A 23,689-nucleotide genomic window follows, 5' to 3' on the forward strand; every position below is an offset into this window, starting at 1 on the left:
CCTTAAACAGCATAAACAAAGTTCACACTGCTAATATAACCCTCAAAATGGATCTTTACGAAGTGTTCGTCATGCAGCATGTCTAATCGCGTAAGTACAGTGTTTATTTGGATGTTTACATTTGATTCTGAATGAGTTTGATGGTGCTCCGTGACTAAAGCTAACTTTACACACTGTTGGAGAGATTTATAAAGAATGAAGTTGTGTTTATGAATTATACAGACTGTAATACAGAAAATAACGACAGTCTTGTCTCCGTGAATACAGTAAGAAACGATGGTAACTTTAACCACATTTAACAGTACATTAGCAACATGCTAACGAAACATTTAGAAAGACAATTTACAAATATCACTAAAAATACCATGATATCATGGATCATGTCAGTTATTATTGCGCCATCTGCCATTTTTCGCTATTGTCCTTGCTTGCTTACCTAGTCTGATGATTCAGCTGTGCACAGATCCAGACGTTAATACTGGCTGCCCTTGTCTAATGCCTTGAACAAGGGCTGGCATATGCAAATATTGGGGGCGTACATATTAATGATCCCGACTGTTACGTAACAGTCGGTGTTATGTTGAGATTCGCCTGTTCTTCGGAGATCTTTTAAACAAATGAGATTTACATAAGAAGGAGGAAACAAAGTGTTAGAGACCCACTGTATGTCATTTCCATGTACTGAACTCTTGTTATTCAACTATGCCGAGGTAAATTCAATTTTTGATTCTAGGGCACCTTTAAATAGTAGGCATACAGTAGGCTTATATACTGAGCCGTTCTCAGCAAGTAGCTAGTATTCCACTCCAGCAATACTACAGTAAATGAATCTGATTAGAAAATGCAATCAAATGTGCACCTATGAAAAAATCTGAGGAGCTGTACAGAACAACATACGCTCGCTTCGTTCTGGTTATGGGCAGAAGTCTGCCAACAGACAAATATTGAGGACTTTTGAACTCAATCGATGAGTTCAAAAGTCCTTATCGAAATCAGTTGATGGGTTGTGTAAGAATGCATAACTGGGCAGTTTTTGCCCCCCAAGCTGCTAGCATGCTGATCATGACGTGTGCTTGAGGGCTAGTGCTGATGCCATCATACATACATGCATGTGTATATATTGTATTCAGGTGCAAATGAGCAAAACATGCCTTGAGGAAGATGAGCTGAAACATTTTTGTTTGTTGAAGAGAAGCTCTGTTATTTTATGAATGTTTCATGTCATATTTTAGGAGATATACCATATTCATGTTTGCGTCTAAACCACTATCTTAAGGGATTAGTCCACTCAAAATTGAAAAATCTGGCATTATTTATCTTATTCCAAACCAATCCAACTTTTTTTTTTATCAGTATTTAAACATAATGACCAAAGACAACCTGGTCATTTGTCTCCTGATTACCAAACCAAAACAAACAAAAATGTGAGGTAACCTACAAACATATTTACAAGAAAAATGCTGAAATATAAGAATAACACTAAGACAAGCTTGTGTTCTGTGGTGAATCAAGAGTGGGATAATGAGATCTGTAGGGAGGTGTCTTAATTCATCTCTGTTCCTTTGAAGCACCTGAGCAGATGTTTAACCTGAACTCGACAGGACAGGCTTCCATAACCTCCTGGCTCTCAGTACATGACCTGACTACACCTCTCCAGATTTGTAGGGGGCAGCAGCAAACTACAAATAATTACAACGTTATTAGATTAGATTAGGGTCCTTTTAGTGATTCAGTATTTCTGTTCTGTGTGAGATTAATTGGCACTTGACACACAAAAGAAGCATTATGTCAGTCTTTTGCTCTTCTCTGCAGTAGGCATTCCCTCTCATTCAGGATTGAATTCCATTCTTAATCTCGTTCCTACTGTGGAGGTCTTTGTTCCTGCAACCAAGGGAGGGATGGTTCAATTAATCAGACTGACAGCCTCTCTGTCTCTTTATCGGCCTCATTCTGTTTTCCTTGAGTATCTTCCTTGTTTCATGTGTCCGTTGGCTCAGAGAGGAGTTAGCACTGCTAGTTTTCCCTCACACCAAAGCATTTTAATCTCCTCTTCTAGGAAACACCATTGTTTTAGCTCTTGCTGAGTTGTGTAAAAATGTTTTGCAATGTCAAAATATGTTCTCCCTTCCCAGCATATAATGTAAGGGTGTTCTTATATGCCAGTATTGACTGTATAGTATTTCGTTTATTTCACACGGGGCAGTCATGGCCTTATGGTTAGAGAATCAGACTGGTAATCCGAGGTGCCCTTGAGCAAGGCACCGAACCCCCAATCACTCCCTGAGCGCCACAGCAAAAATGGCTGCCCACTGCTCCGGGTGTGTTTGTGTTCACTACTGCTAATGTGTGTGCACTAACTTGGATGGGTTCAATGTAGAGGACAAATTTTGAGTATGGGTTACCATATTTGGCCTTCACTTTCACTTATTAGCTACTCACCAAATAAAAATGTGGACATGAAATATTGATTTAAGTTTAAATCATTTTTATAATTTGACCTGTATATTACCTTAAGCTACACTAAAAAATAGCCAATTACAATGTACAAAAAGATTTGCAACAATATTGCATTATTAATAGTCCTCAATTTCATTTTCACTACAATTGATAACTGAAGGTGCATTCATTGTTGTAATTATTGTAATCACGAGATTAGAACTCATAATTACAAACTGTAAACTGGGAATTTTCTGAGCGCTCTGACTTGTACCACCTGACAACTGCAGATTCAATTTGCCCCCACCCCGCAAAATACGAGACGAGACCCATCCCACCAGCTGTAATGAACTTGATGATTTTATGAACTTGCAGGCAAACATGCCGCTGCTCCAATTTAATTGATATTTGAAATCATAAATGAAATCTGACAACAACTGTATCATAAATGTGGTTTCTTATGCTCAAATAGCATTAAAAAGATTATTTTTCAGGCTGGAGCAGCCACTGCGCATGTGCAGTCCTAAGGGTGACTGTTTCTAGCAACCGGAGCCTCTAATGGCGGCTGCAGTGACACAGACGACTTTACCAATCAGTGATTTGCTCTTTTATTTAGAAGGCGGGACTTATTCCACCATACTGAGCATTGCACTTTCTCCCATTCATAAGGTGCATCCCAAATCGCATACTTATGCACTATTCTATGACGTTTTTATGTATAAATAGTGGGAGTAGTGCGTCCACCCAGAAAATTCCAAGAAAAAGTGCACTTTAAATACCCCAATGATGCACTACATTAACTGAAAAAACGAAGTGTGGAATGTTGGACACTTTATGCACTCAACTGTCACAGCTTTAATTACGTAGCAGAGGGGGAGGGGCTATTAGACTTTTATATTAAATGACAAAATAACCTTATAAAATTCATATGCTACATGGATGAGTACATAGTGTATAGTGCATCATTTGGGACGCAACTATAGTAATACGTGTGCACCATCTTTCTTTATATAAAGTCTTATGTACTAGTCTATGTAGTGTATGAATTTTATAAAGTTATTATTAGGGTATTACTCACATTAATACACTACACGGATGAGTACATAGTGCATAATTGCATAGTGTATAGTGCGTCATTTGGGTTGCAACTGTTATATTAATATATCTATGCATGAAGTGTCCAACATTCGACACTTTGTTTTTTCCGCTAATTTAGTGCATCATCTGGGTATTTAAAGTGTACTTTTTCTAAGTGGAATGTTCATAGAGGAAGTGTTCAGTGTAAACACACTACTCGCATTATTTACAGTAAAAATAAAAAATAAAAATAATAATAATAATAAAGGCATATAATAGTGCATAAGTACGCGAATTGGGAAGCAGAAAGCTGTCTGCGCAGCATCGCTGGCGCTATTGACCAATCAGAATCAAGTATTCCAGAGCGCTGGAATAATCAGCTGTAAGAAAGCCTTTTATTGGTTGATTTGTCTGTTTGCTTTTAGCATCCCAACGTAGCAATAACCAATAGTGTGAGTCTGTGGCGGGACTATTTGCATGAGCCATGGAGGGAGTTTGGGGAAACTTGCTCGAAAACAGTCGTTATTTTTGCAGTTTTGCCAGTGGGAATGAAGCTGAATGAAAATAGATGCTTCAGGGGATGACATCCTGATCAGCTGATGATGATGGATGGAAAGATGGAGTCACATCCGGCCACATGTCGTATGGGTGAGTGACTGTATGGATGGACAGCTGACAGACCAGAGGAGACACGAACTCTTGGCACATGTTGGAACAGTGAGTAGCGCTGCTGTAGGATTTAAGATGATGTGAGAGCGCTGGACTGGTGGAGCGGAGGGAGGTTGAGGAAGGAAATTTCACCCCTGATAAATGAAGATGAATGTTTGCCCATGGGCCTGGGTCACTGATGCATGAAGCAATCCACAGAAAAGCGAGAACAGCATTCGCCAGCTCTCCAGTGAGCGTTAGATACAGACTTACTGTACACACCATCTTGTCCTTTATTATAACGTTACATTCAAATTCACTGCTTCGATACACAATGGATACATTTGATTTTAATTACAAAAAAAAAATTATTGCTTTTGACTCATTAATTAAACGGGTCCCACCTGGTTAAATGTCAAACCAGATATTTAGATGAGGTTTAGTTAAGACGTGAAATGAACTTAGCCAGGAAGGCTAATCACAAAGTCTTGTCGCCACATAGGAAAAGGCTCTCTTCATTTTGTCTAGCAAAAACCTGCATTTGTGCCCCTAATAACAGCTCTGTAAATTTAAATATAGTGGCGAGTTAAAAATAGTGTAAGAGAGAGACTCCTTAGCATTTTTCCAGATGCTGCTGCTGGCCATAATTTCACACCTCTCGTAGTGATAACCTTTAACAGCAGGAAGACAAGCCCCTGTGATGGACAGAGCTATTTTCACTACTCACTGCAGGGTTTTTTTCTGACTGAGGCGATTTGCCATAACAGACACTTATACAGCAGGTCAGGATGCTCTCTTTGACACACCTGTAGAGTTGGCGCGGATGGGGGTTGCAGACCAGAATATTCGAGAGGCTGTTCACTGCAGAGCCAATGAGTGAAACTAGATAGTTCAACCACACCCTAACCCTACCCATAACCCCATAGCTAAGCATAACTCCGCCCATTACATCTGGTATAAACCGAATATGGCGTAGTCGAACAAAATGCTGAGTAGTTCATTTAATTCTACCTTAAAATAATATTAAACAGCATGTTTTTCTAACTGCCAAAATGCCGTAAATCCAGTACATTTAATCAAATTACCTCATCATTTGCAGTCAAAAATTACTGCATCCACACAAGCAGCATGCATATGATAGATTGCGTGCAGAGCTGGCTGCCTTAAATCGCGCTAAATTACTGTCATTCTCGACAATGCACCTTTGTACAAGTGGGGATTTAGCACTTGACGTTACTCACATAAAGAACAAATATAGACACAGATGGTGGATTAATTTCGATTTAAGACTCTAACTTTCCCCGATACAAAAACATACGTTGTGTGAGTTATTTAATGATGATAACGAGCAAGAATGCAATTGTTCCCAAATATCCACATGACTGCAAACGTGACATTATTAGACAACAGATCAAAAAACCAAACGTACATTTTAAACACAGTACTGTCAGTATTTACTCTGTTTTGCAATGAAATGACAGTTCTAACAAAAATCACAGCAGAACTACAACACACGTCTGTGTTTCGCGAACAATTCTGCGGCTGTGAACGAATCGTGAGTCAATGATTCAATGATTCATTCACAGCCACTTGCTTCGTTACTGAATGAATGACTCGCTGACTCACTCATAAAAACAGTGACTTTGCTGCCACCTACTGGCGGTTTTAGTTTAATATTTAAAAGTTTTACCATCATTGCATATTTCTCTATTGAACATTTTTATTTGAAACATTATTTATTTTATAAAGTTATTCATAAAGGTAAAAATATGCACTGGAAACTCAATTTAGGGGGTAAATATTGTCCTTTAATGGTAAAGGTGTGACTGCAGTCTAAGTGGAAGAGAGGGGGTATGCAGAAGGATGGTAATCCCTTCAGGGGGTACATCACGCTAAAAAGTTTGGGAACCACTGCTCTATATAATATAGTTGTATCAACAGCATGCTGTTTATTACCACAGAAAATACTTTCATCTCAAGGAAAAACATGTGTACATGTATAACATTACTGAATAATTTATGTAAGTGCTTTTATTTCTGTTTTAAAACCCCAGATCAGCAAGCCCATATAGATTTCAGCTGTACAGTAAACCATAAACACATTTGCCTTAGTGTTAACAAACTGAGGGACAATTTGAAATTATTTTCTGCTGTAATGATCGAGATTAAGATGTAGTTAAAAAAAGAAAATTCTTTTTCACTGTTCCTTAAAGTTCACATGCACACAAAGTGACCTGAATCTTTTTAAAATACATTAACATTTGACCCTTTGCTAGGCCCCCTTAAAACTTCACCTACCATAGAAAATGGTGACAACAAACATTTCTTAGTTTTGATTTGCAGTATATTAACGTTTTGTGTTAAACGCAATTTTACAGAAATAATACAATATATGGAAAAAAATGTCAGGGCACTTATAGCTAGTACAGTACACACTGTACTTCTGTCCCTCAAACCCTTGTTTTCATTTCTGTCAAAAATGAAACATGTCGCTACCCCGATTAAGGTCTATTCCTACAGGACGTTCTATAAAGCAAAATAGCAACAGTATCCAAGGGCAGCGGAGCTTTCCAACAATGTGACATGATCAACTGCGAGCGTTCAACTGTATGCAAATGAGCAGTGATGCGACACAGTGTCTACCAATGTGAATAGACATTTTTCCGCCACCTTTTACAGAAGTTGCTGAGAGAAACGCTATTAGCAACCAACAATAAGTTGAGATATGCAGGAACCTCCAGTGATTTAATCAGTGTCATAGTGAACACCCTGTTAGGATGTTGAGGTGCTGTTGTGTAGTCTTCAACAAAGAAGAGGCGTTCAGGGCCAATGACAATTTGTTGGTGATGTGAACACCCATTAACCTAAGGCTGCCTGTTATCTCCTCCACCACACTGTTGATGTGCTGCGAGTAATGAACTGCTCGAGACCATCTAAAGTAAACAATCATCTCTTTTTTACTAGCATTAATAGAGAAGTTGTTGTTCTAGCGCCAGGTTGCATGCTGTCTCACCTCTTCCCTAGGCTGTCTCGTAATTAATGATGATGATGAGCCCCTCATCAGAGACGTTGTATGCAGATTTAATGATTGCTCTGAAATTCGGTGATGCACTCATGGTGTTATGTATATGACTGTGGATCCTTACTGCCTCAAGGCTATTGCTCCTGAGGTGTAGGAGGACAGAGTTACCTGCTTAGTCTAAGTGCAGCTGCAGCTAGTTTGTTAGGGTCTGGGGAACGACTGTGATCAATGCAGAGATGAAGTAAACATCAGCAATTTGACATATGAGATTTTGTTGTCTAGGTAACAAAGTGCAATAAGGATGACAAATGCAATGCCATCCTCCATGGAGCAGTTGTGTCTGAAGGTGTGTATTTGAAAATATGTTGTGGAAAGGCGGTCTTAATGTTTGCTGTGACCAGTCTTTCAAAACACTAGAATCGCTGGAGTAAATACAATGGGGCAAAAGTCACTGAAGTCATTTTTGCACTTGGATGATGGAGGTTGATTTGAAGCATGTGGGGACATGACAGCCTAGCCAAGGTGGATTTAAAAGATCTTTGTGATGTCTGCAAATATTACCTACAACAAAATCCTGTCATGTTTACAGAAAAAAAAAAAAAAAACTGGCATCTGAGGTTACCAGAATTATTCTGTAAAAATACAGTAAAAAATCTTACAAAAAATCTTATCTTACTATTTAAAACTGTAATTGACCGTTCGCAAAGACCCGCCCCATTTAGTTACTGTTGCTACCTACGTCCAACAAAGCCATGCCGCTCTCAAGCCACACATCATGTTCTCATGCATTAAAAAATACATCGCAGAGCAAAGAGGACACTGACAACGCGTCGACAGACAAGACAGAGCAGGTTACTTTTGATATGAAACAAATCTTAAATTTTGTCATTTTTTAAGAAATTTAAACAATAAATACCATTTTGTGGCTCTTTAATGTGTCGTGACAGATCGCTGTAGTGCCTCAGTTCAAGCGGCTCGTGAACCGATCATCTCTTCCTACTAGTTAATTTATAGCATCAAATAAACATGAATGAACATCAGAAGTAATGTTGTTTCAACCGCAGAAAGACGTCAGTACACACCATTTTTCAAGTTCAGGTCCACAGATGTTAATCTACTAAAACTAACTCCCCTGACTGCTTTGTCGGACAAAATGGCGGATTCGGCGTTATGATTGGTTAGATTGCCTGTCAATCAAACTCCCGGCGAAGGGTTAATTTACATACAAAAAGCCCTTTTCTGCTGATTTTCTGCTACTAAAATCAGCTTTGTATCTTTATCATGTAGTGACAACCATAATAACACAGGTTGTAAAGAGAAAGCCACATAATGAAATAAAGTTCATCAAGGTAAATGCTAATAAATGGAATGGTGCCTGTAGTGTTATTTTAACACCACACTAAAATAATGCAATAAATTTAAAAATGCAGTTAATTTAACAACATAAAATGCAACTTAAAACCCTTAAACATTAAAATTAAAAAACATTAAATGTGAGGTGTCACATACAGAATTCTAGGAATGTCAGTTTGATGATTTTTCTTTTTTACTTTATTTATTTATTTATTTATTTATTTATTATCTATTTAATTCTTTATTTGACAGGGACAATGGACAATAAAAGAGTACTGCCCCAGAATTAGCTACAGAGCTAAATTTCATCTACTGTCCCTGGGCAGGAGTAAACCAAATTATCAATAAAATTACCATACAATATAAACACATTAGAATACAAAATGTATAACATATTCAAAAATCATTACATTGTGTAATCAATGATCACAAACCTGGCTTGCCTTTAACCATCTTTTCAAATGCGATTTAAACTGCACAAAGGTAGTACACTGTCTAATATCAGTTGGTAAATTATTCCAATTATTAACATCTTTAACAGAAAAAGCTGATCGACCAAAATCTGTTTTTTCTAAAATGCGCTTCACAGTCACCTCTTAACGAGGCTCTTGTCTGTCTTATGTTATCAGTGCGCAAAAAAAACAAATGTCTTTAAAGGTGGAGGTTCAAGATCATTTACAATTTTATACATTAAACAGCAATTGTGAAATATTACAAAGTTATTAAAGGTAAAGAGATTACTTCCAAAAACAGTACAGCATTTTACTGTAAAATGAAACATAAGGTTATATCTTTTACAGTTTCCCATATATACAGTAGTAAGGAAACTCACTGTTAACCAATTAACAGTTTTTACTGTAGCATTTTTTTTTTACAGTCTGTTACAGATTAAAAATGACATTCATTTTTAATCATTGAAGTTTTTTTTTTTTTAATTTGTAGAGGCGTAAACTGTGTAAAAAAAAAATTCGGAATTGAATGGGTGCCTTAGTTGTTAAAACGTCCTCTGAGGCACATGGAGATGATTTAAATATCCATAATTGACTTATTCTATTCAGCTACTAGAGACTCATAAATCACAGACATGTCCCATAGGTCAGCTGTTTACTCAATATGGATATGGAATTTCGAAAAGAACTAACAGTGCCTGAATCACTTTCTTGCTGTGTTTGAGTGATGTGTGTTGAATTTAAAGGGGATAGTTCATCCAAAAATGTAAATTCTGCCATGATTTACTCATCCTCATGTCATTACACAGTGAAAATCAGTGGGGTCTGTGTTGTTTTGGAACCCATTGGCTTTCATTGTAAGGGCTGAAACAGCATTTTCATGTTCCACACAATCCACAGTAGAAAAAAAATGTCATACATGTTTGGATCAACATGAGGGTGAGTACATTGTCATTTTTGGGAGAACTAGTGCTTAAACATTGACTGGTTGGAGTTACACACGCATGCAAAAAGAAAATAATAATTAATTTAATTTATATATGTAGTTAAGTTATTTAAAAATATTCATGTTGTTATGAAATAATATCACAATATTTGTTTTCACCTAGAATAAACAGTAAAAGTGAAATTGACATATAGGGACATATTGTAAAGGTCACTGTGTCTCATGCTTCAATCCTACACACACACATACACAGGGTTGGGTCACCTCCACAGTCAAAGGGTCATCAATAACTGTCACTTCAGTAATTGGCCGTCACCATACTCTTTGTAGAGGAGATTAAGTGCTTGTTCGATATGATCACATTCCATTTACTCTCCAATTTCAACAGCAGAAAGATTTCATAGTGCACACAGAACCACACCACACACAAGACATAATCATATAGCACCATTACTTTATGCATCAGTTCTGAACTATAAGACATTTTGAACGATTGTATGTTCCGTTATTTAAGCCCGCTGAAGTGCTCCAATTCTTTATTCTGCCACCACCACCTCTCAAGCTCACACACACTCTAAATGTGCCATCATTTCATGGTTGCTTGAGGGGATGAAAATGAAAACATTATTGACATTAGGCTGAACCAATCCTCCCACTTCCACAGATAAGTTCATTAGTCCATACCAGACAGATGGAAAATGGCTACTGAAAGAAAGGTGGATTGTTCAAATGACAGGCGTTAGATTAATGGCCTGTACGCTATATGTTCTGGAATTCAGAACACACGCGTTGCATATGGAGCCGCAAGGTGCCCTTCACATGTGACGTTGCAGTGATTACAGAACTGCAATTCCGGTTATGGCAGTGCATCCAGCTCATTTCTGTAAATCCCTATAGCTCTATTCTTGTCCCTTCTCTTCACTATATGGACAAGACACTAAGCAGTTATCACCGCGATTGGATTTGCCTTTATCCTGCTATCATACTCAAACAGTTGTGATGTTCATTTGTTGCCAGCAATAATGCAATATCTCTCTTCTCAGATAACAGTGTTTCGGATGGGATCAGAGGGACACCAGGACATTGATCTGGCTATTCTAACAGCTCTTCTGAAAGGTAATATTTGTAAATTTGTGGATACTCATATGCATCTGTGGACTTCCAAACTTGTTGGTTTGAATCAGGGTTTTCAACAGGGTACTGCTGTTTTTTAAACTGATTTTTGTGGGGGAAAAAAAAATGGGGTAAACAAAAATACAGTATAGAATTCAACCAAAGCTAAAATTGGTTGAGTTTAGTAATAAAAAAAAGTTTAGAGTAGATAATTATTACAATGTCTCTCCCTTATTAATATAAAAAAGTAAAATTGCAATGTGCAAGTACATAACTACACCAGTAATGATTATTATTATGCCTTTTTAAAGTACATAAATACAGAATTAAATGTGTGTTATAGCAGTTTATTTTGACTCCAAGACCGAGACAATCTTTTTGCCTTAAAGACAGAGACAAAATCTCCCCTCCCAACCAGAACCAAAACTAGCAAGTACAACCCCCCAATATTTATATCATGGTTAATGGAAACAGATTTATTAGATTTAATAATTATGAATCAATTATATAGCCTACATCGTTAGTTCAGAGCTTTTATAAGCGCTAAGCTACTGTCCAAACTCATCGGTGCAGTATAACTGAAGATTGGTTTTGCGTGCGTTCACCACCGTGCTGCTTTGTAAATGTGTTCTGTTCTATTACTGATGTTAGAAAAAACCTGGCTTTCAGATATTCCAAAAGAGGAAGTGGCTGAAATCATTAAGATCTTGATGAACTGTTAAAGGGTTAGCTCACCCAAAAATGTAATTTCTGTCATTTATTACTCACTCTCATGTTGTTCCAAACTTGTAAGACCTTTGTTCATCTTCGGAACACAAATTAAGATATTTTTGATGAAATCCAATGGTTTCTGAACCACACATAGACAGCGACATCATTGCACCTTTTGAGGTCCAGAAAGGTAGTAAAGACAATGTTAAAATAGTCAATGTGATTACAGTGGTTTAACCTTAATGTTATGAAGCAACGAGAATACTTTTTGTTTGCAAAAACAAAACAAAAATAATGACTATTCAATAATTTCTTTTCTTCTATGTCAGTCTATTACACAGTTGACGTAATGAACACAGTGCAGCGCTTCCGTGTTCTATGTCAGAATGCCGACTCAGTATTGGCTGGCTCCTGCGTCAACATCACACGCATGCGTCGTGCTGCCCACATGTACAGCGTTGGCCAATACTTGGCATTCGGACATAAACACGGAAGCGCTGCACTGCGTTCACTACGTCAACAATGTAGGAGACTAACAGAGAAGTTTTCCTGACAGGAAAATGTTTGAAGACCCCTTGTATAAATAATGATTGACGGTTGTAAAAGAATGCTGATAAAGGCTCTCTGAAACATCTTTATGTAAATGTCCAAGTAATTCACAGCAGTGTCCTCCAGATAATGTCAATCAAAACACATGAAATCTCCCACAAGTTGATTCCACCAACAGAGATCTGAACTTTTCTGGTCACACACTAACTTCCATTTAACTGCCCCACAAATTTTTTAGTGCCTGCAATCATAAGGTTACCAGGACATTTGTCGCTGAGAGGAGTGAATAAAGTGCAAGCTCTACTGGTTATGCTTCTTAGACCCACTTTTAAATCCATATAAAAGATGGGTTTCCAGTGAAGCCTTTCCTCCAAGAGCTCCATGTGTTGCTCTTGCATAATTCATAGTACTTTGCAGCACATCTAAAGAATGATTTACTCATGAAGTTCCCAGCTCTCTCCTTTTCCCTTAATGCATGTGTAAGGGACATATATCAGTTGGTATAAAGTCAAAGAAGAGATAAAATGTTGTATTTTTGAGTTCCCAATCCAATAAAGCCATTAAAAAGGTTTTCTGTAAGATACCAGTTTCGGACATATTTATATTCTTGATGCTAACATGTATTTTAAAATGTATGCTTCTTGTTATCTTAAATTTCTTTATAGCAAGCTAAGTGAATAATTTGATTGCAGATTTAGAGAGTTTATGATATGCTAATTACTGAAAACATGCAAGTTTTTATTATATCATGCTTTTATCAGTAGCTCAGTATCAGCCATGCGATAAAGGGTTACTTTTAAGGAGACCCTTTTTTCTATTGAACACACTTGTGAATATCTGACAAATACAAAGTGTCAAGATTTATGATGTAGCGTGAAATTAAAGCGGGAATATAAAGCTAACCTCTGCTAGAGTTCAAAGCAGCAGAAAACAGCAATTAAAGCTCATCTTCAGAGACTTAATTATACATAATTATGTGACCAATCTCTGCTGACACAGAGCCTTACTGTTGCTGAGGACTTGTTTCACCAGCATCAATATACAGTAATAACTCAATACAGCATGAAATACAAAAGCATAAAGTGCCCCATATGGACACTTTCAAGTACTACAGACCTCCATGTCTATATTTTAGGTTTAACAGCTCATAAATGGAGTCAGGCAGGATATTTTCTGGCACTTAACTGAGATTATGCAAATATGGTTTAATACATGGCGACACCTAGACAAGCCACGGAGGTGTCTATTTAATAGACTGTGTCTGGACAGATTACCCTCATAAAAGTAAATGTAGAAGCATCAGGCCAGAGTAAGTAAAGACAAATGTCTTGCTGCTCAGGGGGAAGGTTTATTAGCTTGAAGCAGAAGCGGAGCAAAGTGCCAGAGACCCTGGAGAGTGCTTTCCTCTGTGATTTATCTCTAGAATCAGCTTTTTAAACAGGCATAACGGTATGCATTGTAATGATGTGAGAGCCGAAAATTCCTCAGGATTCTCCACTGTGAGAAGAACTTGTAAATCAATGGGAGTTGAGAGTGCTTAAGCATGGCAATGATTTTAAAGACATTAGCCTTTAAAATTGATAATATTTAATAGGCATTTATCTACACCGTTCATCCATCATTTTATACGTTCTCAGGCCTTTTTTAAGCTGGTTTTGTTGAACTAACCTTAATTATGTGCCCTTGTGCCTATCTGTCCAGGGGCCAATGCATCAGCTCCAGATCAACTGAGCCTGGCTTTGGCCTGGAACAGAGTTGACATCGCTCGGAGCCAGATCTTCATTTATGGACAGCAGTGGCCTGTAGGCAATATCCACTCACACAAACTCAGTATCTCTGAGTGCTTGTAATTCATTTAGGTATAGATACATAGATACTTTATTGATCGCAGAGGTGACGAGAAGCAAGGTAGCTTCATTTAAAACAGTTTAAAATTCAAGAAAAATTGATTAATTGCTGTGCACCTATATGTCTGTTTTATTATGTGCTGGGTAGCGTGTGTCCTGGACCTGTAAGCTTTATTTATGTGTGGTCAGGTGGGCTCTCTAGAGCAGTCTATGCTGGACGCACTGGTGCTGGACAGAGTGGACTTTGTGAAGCTGTTGATTGAGAATGGAGTGAGCATGCACCGTTTCCTGACGCTGTCCAGACTTGAAGAGCTCTATAATACGGTAATGTAGCTTTCTGTTCATCAAAGAATCCTGAAAATATGTATTACGGTTTCCTCAAAATTTTAAAGGGTTAGTTCACCCAAAAATGAAAATTCACCCTCATGTCGTTCCAAACCCGTAAGACCTTTGTTCCTTTATCTTAGGAACAGAAATTAAAATATTTTTGATGAAATCCGAGAGGTATTTTAATCTCCCTTAGAAAGTAACGAAATAACCACATTCAAGGTCCAGATAAGTAGTAAAGACATCGTTAAAGTAGTCAACATGACTACAGTGGTTCAACCTTAATGTTATGAAGCGACGAGAATACTTTTTGTGTGCAAAAACAAAACAAAAATAACAACTTTATTCAACAATTTCTTCTCTACCCTTTCAGTCTCCTACGCAGTTGACGCAGTGCAGCGCTTCCGTGTTTACATCCGAATGCCGGCTCAGTATTGGCTGGTGCTGTTCATGTGAGCACCACGACACTTGCATGTGATGCTGACGCAGGAGCCGGCCAATACAGAGTTGGCGTTCTGACGTAGAACACGGAAGCTCTGCAATGTGTCTTCAACGTAAACAGTGTATGAGAATGACAGGGTAAAGAGGAAATTGTTGAATAAAGTCGTTATTTTTGTTTTGTTTTTGCACACAAAAAGTATTCTCGTCGCTTCAGAATATTAAGGTTAAACCACTGTAGTCACATAGACTATTTGTCTTTACTACTTTTCTGGACCTTGAATGTGGTAGTTTTGTTGCTTTCTATGGGAGATTAAAAAAAAAATCTCTCGGATTTCATCAAAAATATCTTAATTTCTGAAGATGAACGAAGATGAACGAAGGTTTTACAGGTTTGGAATGACATGAGTGTGAGTATTAATTACAGAAATTCGATTTTTAGGTGAACTAACCCTTTAAGCAGCACAACTGTTTTCGACATTGATAATCAAATCATCTTGAGCACCAAATCAGCATACTTTATTAAATAATTTTTGAAGGAATCATGAAGACTGGGGTAATGGCTGCTGAAAATTCTGCTTATTTCCTATCACAGGAATAAATTGTACTTTTTAAAATATATTAAATTAGAAGACAACTATTTTCAGTTGTAATAATATGTCACAATATTAGTGTTTTTATAGTGTTTTTGATCAAATAAATGCAGCCTTGGTGAGCATACAATACTTCTTTCAAAAACATTAAAAAAATCGTACTGACCCAAACTTGTTTGTTCCCATATACATATAAATATATATATATGCATACTGTATTTATACAGTACTACCATTCAAAGGTTTTGTATGGTTTAAAAATGTAGGCTTATGCATTAAAAAAATGTTTTGTCAGTCAATCCAATAATGCTTCGTATTTCAAGTTCTAAATTAACTGGTTTTAAGGCCACAAATATGGCATGTAATTTTCAGACATTCAGTTATGTGGATAGTAATATTTAAGGGCGATATCAAGTAGAAATAGCTTCATTAAAGGATAGTTCACCCAAAAATTACATTTCTGGCATCATTTACTTACCCCTATGTTGTTCTAAATCTGAGCGTTTATTTTTGGGTGAACTATCCCTTTAAGGTAACAATTGCACATGTTCTCATTTGTTTCTAAGTTATTATTTGCAGTTAGATGTAATTGATTATTAAAGGTTACATTTGTTTCTGTTTGTCTTAAACAGAGGCATGGTCCATCCAACACCTTGTACCACCTTGTCAGAGATGTGAAAAAGGTAAGAATTCACTGTGTATGCTGTCTGTGTGTGTGTGTGTTGTGTGCGTGTTTCTGTATGCATGTGTATGCATGTGTGTGAGTGGATGTTAGAGAGAGTGTGTGTAAGTGGTAGATTAGTCTTAGATTTCTTTTGCATATTTAGCAAAGGTGTCTTTCCTGCTTCTTAGCCCAACTAAAAGATTTGGCCAATTAGTTGCTTATTTTGTTTCTGTCTGTGTCCTCTCTGCTTTTTCAATGATTTTCGGTCTATAAAACAGTCAGAACAATGGGTTTGTTGCTTCTTAGGTCGCTTGTGTATAGTTAGGTTTTCTTTATTATTATTCCTAAGTGCATTTTCCGAGACATAATGGGGTGCATGGTTACCTGCTTTTTGCAGTCTGGTGATTTTCATAATCTTTTTGCAGTGACATTTGTGCATATACTGCAATTTCCACTTAAAAAATAGAAAAGAATCAATGCAGATACACCAAAAGGTTTTTATCTTTTCTCTTTGTCCAAAAGAAGGACTTTTTATACTTTTAATGCTCAAATCTTCTGCTTGTCCCTGGAGACTAACATGTTAAACTGTCTTTGGATGTCACATCAACTTACTCTAGTACAAAATGTCTTTACAAATGAAAGGCAGCATCACCTTTATGATTCTGATCAGCCAGTTGAAGCATATTGTGGTATTTGCTGAGGTTGAAGTAATTAGCATAGCTTAGAAGATCCATAGTGGCTCTGTGTTGATAATTACACAACCAGAGCAGAGCCTAGTTATCATAGTCAGGAGGCTGGATATGGGATGTAATTTTGCTAAGAGGGATTTGGCCCGTAGATCTAATGAAAGGAGGAATCGTAGGACTTCATGTTCTCTTCATGTTGTTAAGTCTTACAATCAAACTTTCGACACCCTGATAAGGAGTCTCTAATTGGAAAAGCTCACTAATGTTGGCATGAAGATGAGTTAAATCGTTAAATTAACAACTGAGGAATTGCTTCTTATCACTTTCCTCTGGTCTTTCTTTGTCCCGCCCATTATTAGACTCCATTCTCTCATTTTCAATCACTTTCTCTCTCCTACGCTCTGACTATCTATTGTTTTTTTGGGGTTTTTTAGTAGAGAGGCTTATTGTTTTCACGGTCAGTTTAAAATGGTATCAAACCCTGATTCTAGACTTGCTTGGTCTCAGTGGGATGTCTGTCCCTTTAATATGATTCTGTCTCACTGACCTTGTGTGTTCTTTCCAAGCAAGAATATCCAGGGTTCAGTTGGATCTACCTCAAGGTGAATCAGACAATCTTCTTCAATTATCTTGATTCCTACTAGCAATATGTCAGTGTGTTTGTGGAGTGAGAGTGGATGGGTGTGCATGTAGTTGAGCACGTGGTTTGTGTCTGACTTTACCGTTTGTCATTTTCATAGCCATAACTGTTGGCACGGATTCAGTGTTGCCATAAATAACCTTTTTGTTTACAGGGTAACCTGCCCCCTGACTACCGCATCAGCCTGATTGACATCGGATTGGTAATTGAATACCTCATGGGTGGAGCCTACCGCTGCAATTACACCAGGAAGAGATTTCGGACCCTCTATCACAACCTTTTTGGACCCAAAAGAGTATGTTATTGAACCTTTTAAAAAAAATGGCATGTGGCTCTAAATCAGAATCGTTCCAAACTAAGATTTCAAGAACAAAGTTATATAAAGTTGCTACATTACTAGAATATAGTTGTTACATGATAAGAATACATTTGTAATGTGAAAATAAAATAGTCGTAAAAATAGGAGATTAAAGGCACATTTTTTGAGTAAAATATCCAAAAACCACTAGAACAGTGTTATATATTTTGTTGACTTGTGTACTTACATTATCCCAAATGCTTCCAACAATGTTTAAATCCAGAGTAATCAGCTAATTCAAAGTGCAACGGGCCGTGTCATTGCGTTGCCTGTCAATGACATCATATCCGAGTTACCCTCGATTTTCAGTTTTACTTCTGTAGAAACCACGGAAACAACACAACACGGTTAGTCTGAATCTCATGTTTATACCATGCCTCAGATACACTATTTTGTCAAGTGGCTAACATAGCATAATCAGAAAGAGCTTTACAGTTCCTGAGTCTCATCGGATTGCTTTCTATCGGCTGTGGAGGTGAAGACGACACCTCCCATGATTCCACGCTCATTCACAGCGACATCAAGCTACTCCTTTGTAATCATTTTGAATAAGCGACTTCTAGCGGTGAAACATACATTCTGTGCCTTTAAGAGCATAGTGTTCTATGAATAAAGTAAAAATATTTCAAGTAAAAAAATTATAATTTTAACTTTTGACTGTATTTTGTTTTTCTAATATTGCAACTTTATTCTCAAAATGTTTATGATTTTCTCATAAAAAAAAAACTATTACGAGATTCTCAAAATATGAATATTACAAAAGTCTTTTATATATATATATTAAAAATTTGTATTATTTTAATTTAAAACATCTTTGTAGTTAAGTGATGACCCATCACATACACATTCACTTCGCTATCTAAATAATACTATAATAAAGTATTATACTTGCTTTTCAAACACAAGATTATTCTCTCAGGTTCCCATAAATGAAAACAATTTTCCAATGTAATGTAATGTGTTGAGTTTTTTTATCAGAATGACCCACCTGGGAAAAAAAAATATTTCCCATATGAGCTACCAGAGAGATGGCATATGGAACTAACACAAACTAGATACTCGGCGCAGAACAAATTTCCATATAGTGGCACTTCAGCTGTGCAAAGTAAACGGGAGTCAAGACAAATTCTCAAGCCACTGACACCTGGATGATATCTAATTTTCTCACACATTTTTAACACCTCTGAAGGCTCAGGCATCTAAGCCACAAATCTCAGTCCTCTGACGCACAACGAATTTCAGAGAGTGCTACCTGGGTTACTAAGAGGACATGAAACATCACTGCTCAATCATGTCAGTCAATGTCACATGAGCATCTTATCTGTAATAGCAGTTTACCATTACATGATGCCTGAGAGCGTGTATTTATGAATATATGCATGCATTTCAATATTGTGAGTACATTTTATCTTAAATGAACATACGCACATACATCTTTCTACGCATGCGGCTATATAGGCTTGAAATAGATCAGACATCTGCGGTGCCACCAGAGACATGCTCTAAATTTATCATTGCATAGCATGAAGAATCCTATCTACTCATTAAGCATGCCATGATTTTACATGTGTACCAGAAGGATGGTAAAACAATTTGGAAAATGCACAAATCAAATCTAACGTGCCTTATTTTTGTCCTGTATGTGTTTTTATTTTTGTGTGTGTTGTAGCCAAAAGCCCTGAAGCTGCTTGGAATGGAGGTGAGATTTACTTCTTAGTTTCATGTATCCCACTTTTCCAATAAAATCCCTACTGAACACTTTCTTTAAGCTCTCCTTTGATTTAGAGGGTTGGATTCAAGTAATAAAGGTTCACAATGAAAATGCTCCCTGTATTGCATGTTCAGAGTTGTTTTTTACGTTTGTCTTTACTGGTCCTCTTACTATTAATAACCACATTTAGACTATAAATATAGCTACTTTATTGTCCTGTTTTGATCTTTTACTGTATACTGTATGTGTGTGTATAATTATTGTTATTATGACAGTACTAGAGCAAAAATAGGACAAAGTACATACCATTTATGTAGTTATTATTATATTTTTCAAAATCTTTACCATGATAGGATGACATGCCCATTAGGCGAGGACGTCAAAAGACCACACGGAAGCGAGAAGAGGAAGTAGACATTGACCTGGATGACCCAGAAATCAATCACTTCCCTTTCCCGTTCCATGAGCTGATGGTTTGGGCAGTGCTTATGAAACGGCAGAAGATGGCCCTGTTCTTCTGGCAGCATGGCGAGGAGGCCATGGCTAAAGCACTGGTTGCCTGTAAGCTCTGTAAGGCAATGGCCCACGAAGCGTCAGAGAACGACATGGTAGATGACATTTCACAGGAACTCAATCAGAACTCAAGGTATGAATGTAAAGATATGTTATGAGCTGGTTACCTCATGAATGAGCGTTCACATGAGGATTTCACCTGCATGTCCAGTTCCCATTGCTGTTGAGTGTACAACTCTGGGGTGGGTACGTCTGGGGGGGACCATCTGTTATGTGCCAAACTGGCATCCCATCAAAGGCACAGTGATTGACCACAAAGACTCCTCTAAAATTCATAAAAGTCTAATGTGGACCCTTTTCTCTTTGTAATGGTATTTGAGACTAGCTTATCCTGCTTGCACACCTAAAACAAGCTGGTGTTTTTGTTGTTGTTGTTGTGTAGAGATGATCTTGTGTGCTTATCTGCATACGAATGTATCTTTGGCACAGAAATATTCCATCTTTTTTTCATCAGGGAGTTTGGTCAGCTGGCTGTTGAGCTGCTCGATCAGTCCTATAAGCAGGATGAACAGATGGCCATGAAGCTGTTGACCTACGAGCTGAAGAACTGGAGTAATGCCACCTGTCTGCAGCTGGCAGTGGCTGCCAAGCACAGGGACTTCATCGCCCACACCTGTAGCCAGATGCTTCTCACTGACATGTGGATGGGACGTCTGCGCATGCGCAAGAACTCTGGCCTGAAGGTCAGATCTGGGAGAAAAAAGTCAGCATGAAATGGAAATTTACCTAAATGCATCTAATGATCTTATTGTGAACACTTCATTCATGCATATTTCATTTTTCTTTTTTTTTATATTTTTACCTCATCATTTTTAATCAAAATGTCATAAATGGTTCTTCCAGTGAAGCGATAGACTTCTCTATGCTAGTCTTCTCCAATCATTTAGTTTGCTTAAACCCGCCGTTTTCTTAAAATTGACTGCAAGCTCAAATTCAGATCTGCCTCCATTCAAGCAACAATTGATACATAGAACCAAGTCCCAATTCTACATTTTTTGTTTTTCTATATTCCATCTCACTCGGATGTACATTGCAATATGGAAGAAATTATCTGTCGCTACTTCTGTTACATCGCGTATACAACATATATATTCAACAGATTGCGATATTTGTGAAATTGCCTGTCATTTGTCATTTTTGTTGTATTTACCATGTCCTCATCAACATGAAGCCAGCAACTTGCCTGTGGCATCTTAAGTGAAGTTTCAGTAGTCTAATAGCTTTCTTAATAATCTCTAGTCTAATTATCATTCTTACTCGAGAGACACCAAAATGACAGGAATATTTATTGTCGGGAGATGTGCAAATTAAATTGGTTGGCCATGGAAAGAAATTTAATTGACAAAATTGCTTGTTTTTCATGATGGCAGGATCCAAATCTGGACACATACAATGTTTCTGGTGTCACTGCCGGTGTCAAAGGGACATGAACACTTAAAATGGTGTACTGGTAAAACCATGTTGTACTTTGGACTTTTGAAGAGGACAGTTGGCATACTAACTTCAGGGTGTAAATGGAAAAATTCACATGCTCTGTGGTCTTTTACACTGACTTTTCCATCAAGTGCAACTCTTCTCGCACACCAAATGAGGAAGAAATACATAAAATCCGTTCAGATGACCTTCTCATTCACATGTATACATTTGGCAGATGCAAACATTGCATTAAAGATAAACATTTCATCAGTTCATGCATTCCCTGAGAAACGAACCCATGTCCTTGGCGTTGCTAGCACCATGCTGTACTGTTTCAACTACAGGAACGACTGAGACACATTAACAATCTAATTTTAATTGGATTTCAAACCATATACAAAGTTTGAAAATCAACATTCTATTCTAAAAAAAATAAATAAAAATATTTCAAGGATTTCACATTAAAATATTTACTGTGTTTTTGATCAAACAAATGCAGCCGATCCCAAACATTTGAATATGCACTCACTGGCCACTTTATTAGGTACACCTGTTAACATAAATATCAGCCAATCACATGGCAGCAACTCAATGCATTTAGGCATGTAGACATGGGCTGTGAAACCGCCCCCTTATGCGCCAGAGAAAGAAGCACGCAGCCATCTTTAGAATTTTGTCTTTGAACTTCTGTTTTAGTGGTAGCTCTGTATATTTCTATGGCATCGCTGTCAAAGAGTAATTAGCTGGTGATTTGGATTTAGTTATTGTAGAGTTAACGAACGTTATCATGAGCATTGTAATGTTTGAAGCGTTTGTCATAACAAATCTCAGTAGACCGGGAAGATTTAAAAACGAGCAGTTCATAAATCCGTAAGATCTTACCTTCATGCTGTGGAATTGCAAACCGGAAGACAGAACACTAGTGCAGCGCTAAAAAGGGGCGGGGCTGAGGCTGCGTCCTCCAGAGTTCGCATTTAAAGGCTGCATACGTCATCGAGGCAGTCTCATTTACAACTTCACGCACAACCATCTCTAGGGTTTATATTTTCTTGGCATACTTTGTGCCCCTTCGTACCAATTGAGCATTGTATAAACACCACAGCCTACCTGAGTATTGTTGCTGACCATGTCCATCCCTTCATGACCACAGTGTACTCATCTTCTGATGGCTACTTCCAGGGGTATAATGCACCCATGTCACAAAGCTTAAATGATCTCAAACTGGTTTCTTGAACATGACAATGTGTTCACATTCTCAAATGGCCTCCCCAATCACCAGATCTCAATCCAATAGAGCACCTTTGGGATGTGCTGGAATGGGCAATTCGCATCATGCATGTGCAGCTGTTTTCCAGCACCTTGTTGAATCTATCTATGCCACAAAGAATTAAGGCAGTTCTGAAGGCAAAAGCGGGTCCAACACGGTACTAGCAAGGTGTACTTAATAAAGTAGCCGGTGAGTGTAAACAGTCAAAGGTTCAACCTCTAGACACATTCTCAGACAGATACTGTATATATCAGTCTCTAATAAAACAAGCTGTGCAGAGATTCTCTGTGTTTCGCTCACTTTCTGCATGGTTTATTTCTGCCTTTGGTTCAGACTTCAGTGGTGAGATTGGCGTTTTTATATCTCACAGGTGCTATTGTAGCAAGAAAGAGAGACGGTTATTTCATCATCACAGGCATTCTGTGACTGGAGGAACTGGTCTACTGACTAATAAATAATGAAAAGTAGCTGTGGATTTTTCTCAAACTGTGTTTTTGTTTTGTCCACCAGGTTATCTTGGGCCTACTTCTCCCCCCTTCCATATTGAGTCTTGAGTTTAAAAATAAGGACGAGATGTCATATATGCCTCAGGACCAGGACACCTACCTGCAGGAGAAGGATGTGGATGAACCTGAGAAGCAAGCTAAGGAGAAAGAGGAGGAGGACATGGAGTTCACAGTAAGATCTTACTGTGAGACGCAGTACAACTCCGTGGTGAGAGCACCCACCTTAGCCTCGTTTCTTAGCTTGTAGTCTAACACACTCGGGCACACACACGTACACACACTTAGGCACATCTGCTCTGCTCTGTCCTCAACCTGCCCCCAATTTGGCCTCTCAAATATGCTTCAGAATTCTTATTTTT

General features: G+C 37.8%; 1 protein-coding gene across 12 annotated transcripts in view; it reads left to right on the forward strand.

Annotated features, from left to right (window-relative positions):
- The window catches only part of trpm3 (transient receptor potential cation channel, subfamily M, member 3), a 138,714-nt gene that overhangs the window by 98,506 nt on the left and 16,519 nt on the right, over positions 1-23,689 (forward strand). For 4 of the 12 annotated variants that reach the window (XM_051893578.1, XM_051893584.1, XM_051893581.1 and 1 more), the window contains exons 9-17: positions 10,975-11,047; positions 14,006-14,106; positions 14,341-14,475; positions 16,142-16,192; positions 17,654-17,794; positions 19,527-19,556; positions 19,922-20,214; positions 20,596-20,824; positions 23,335-23,502. In XM_051893578.1, coding sequence (XP_051749538.1) covers positions 10,975-11,047; positions 14,006-14,106; positions 14,341-14,475; positions 16,142-16,192; positions 17,654-17,794; positions 19,527-19,556; positions 19,922-20,214; positions 20,596-20,824; positions 23,335-23,502 — 1,221 coding nt within the window. Of the gene's footprint in view, positions 1-10,974; positions 11,048-14,005; positions 14,107-14,340; positions 14,476-16,141; positions 16,193-17,425; positions 17,462-17,653; positions 17,795-19,526; positions 19,557-19,921; positions 20,215-20,595; positions 20,825-23,334; positions 23,539-23,689 lie in introns of all 12 variants that reach the window. The other 8 variants (XM_051893583.1, XM_051893579.1, XM_051893585.1 and 5 more) reach the window with 3 other exon arrangements.

The sequence above is a fragment of the Ctenopharyngodon idella genome, chromosome 5 (genome assembly GCF_019924925.1).
Source record: "Ctenopharyngodon idella isolate HZGC_01 chromosome 5, HZGC01, whole genome shotgun sequence".
Taxonomy (NCBI): Eukaryota; Metazoa; Chordata; class Actinopteri; order Cypriniformes; family Xenocyprididae; genus Ctenopharyngodon; species Ctenopharyngodon idella.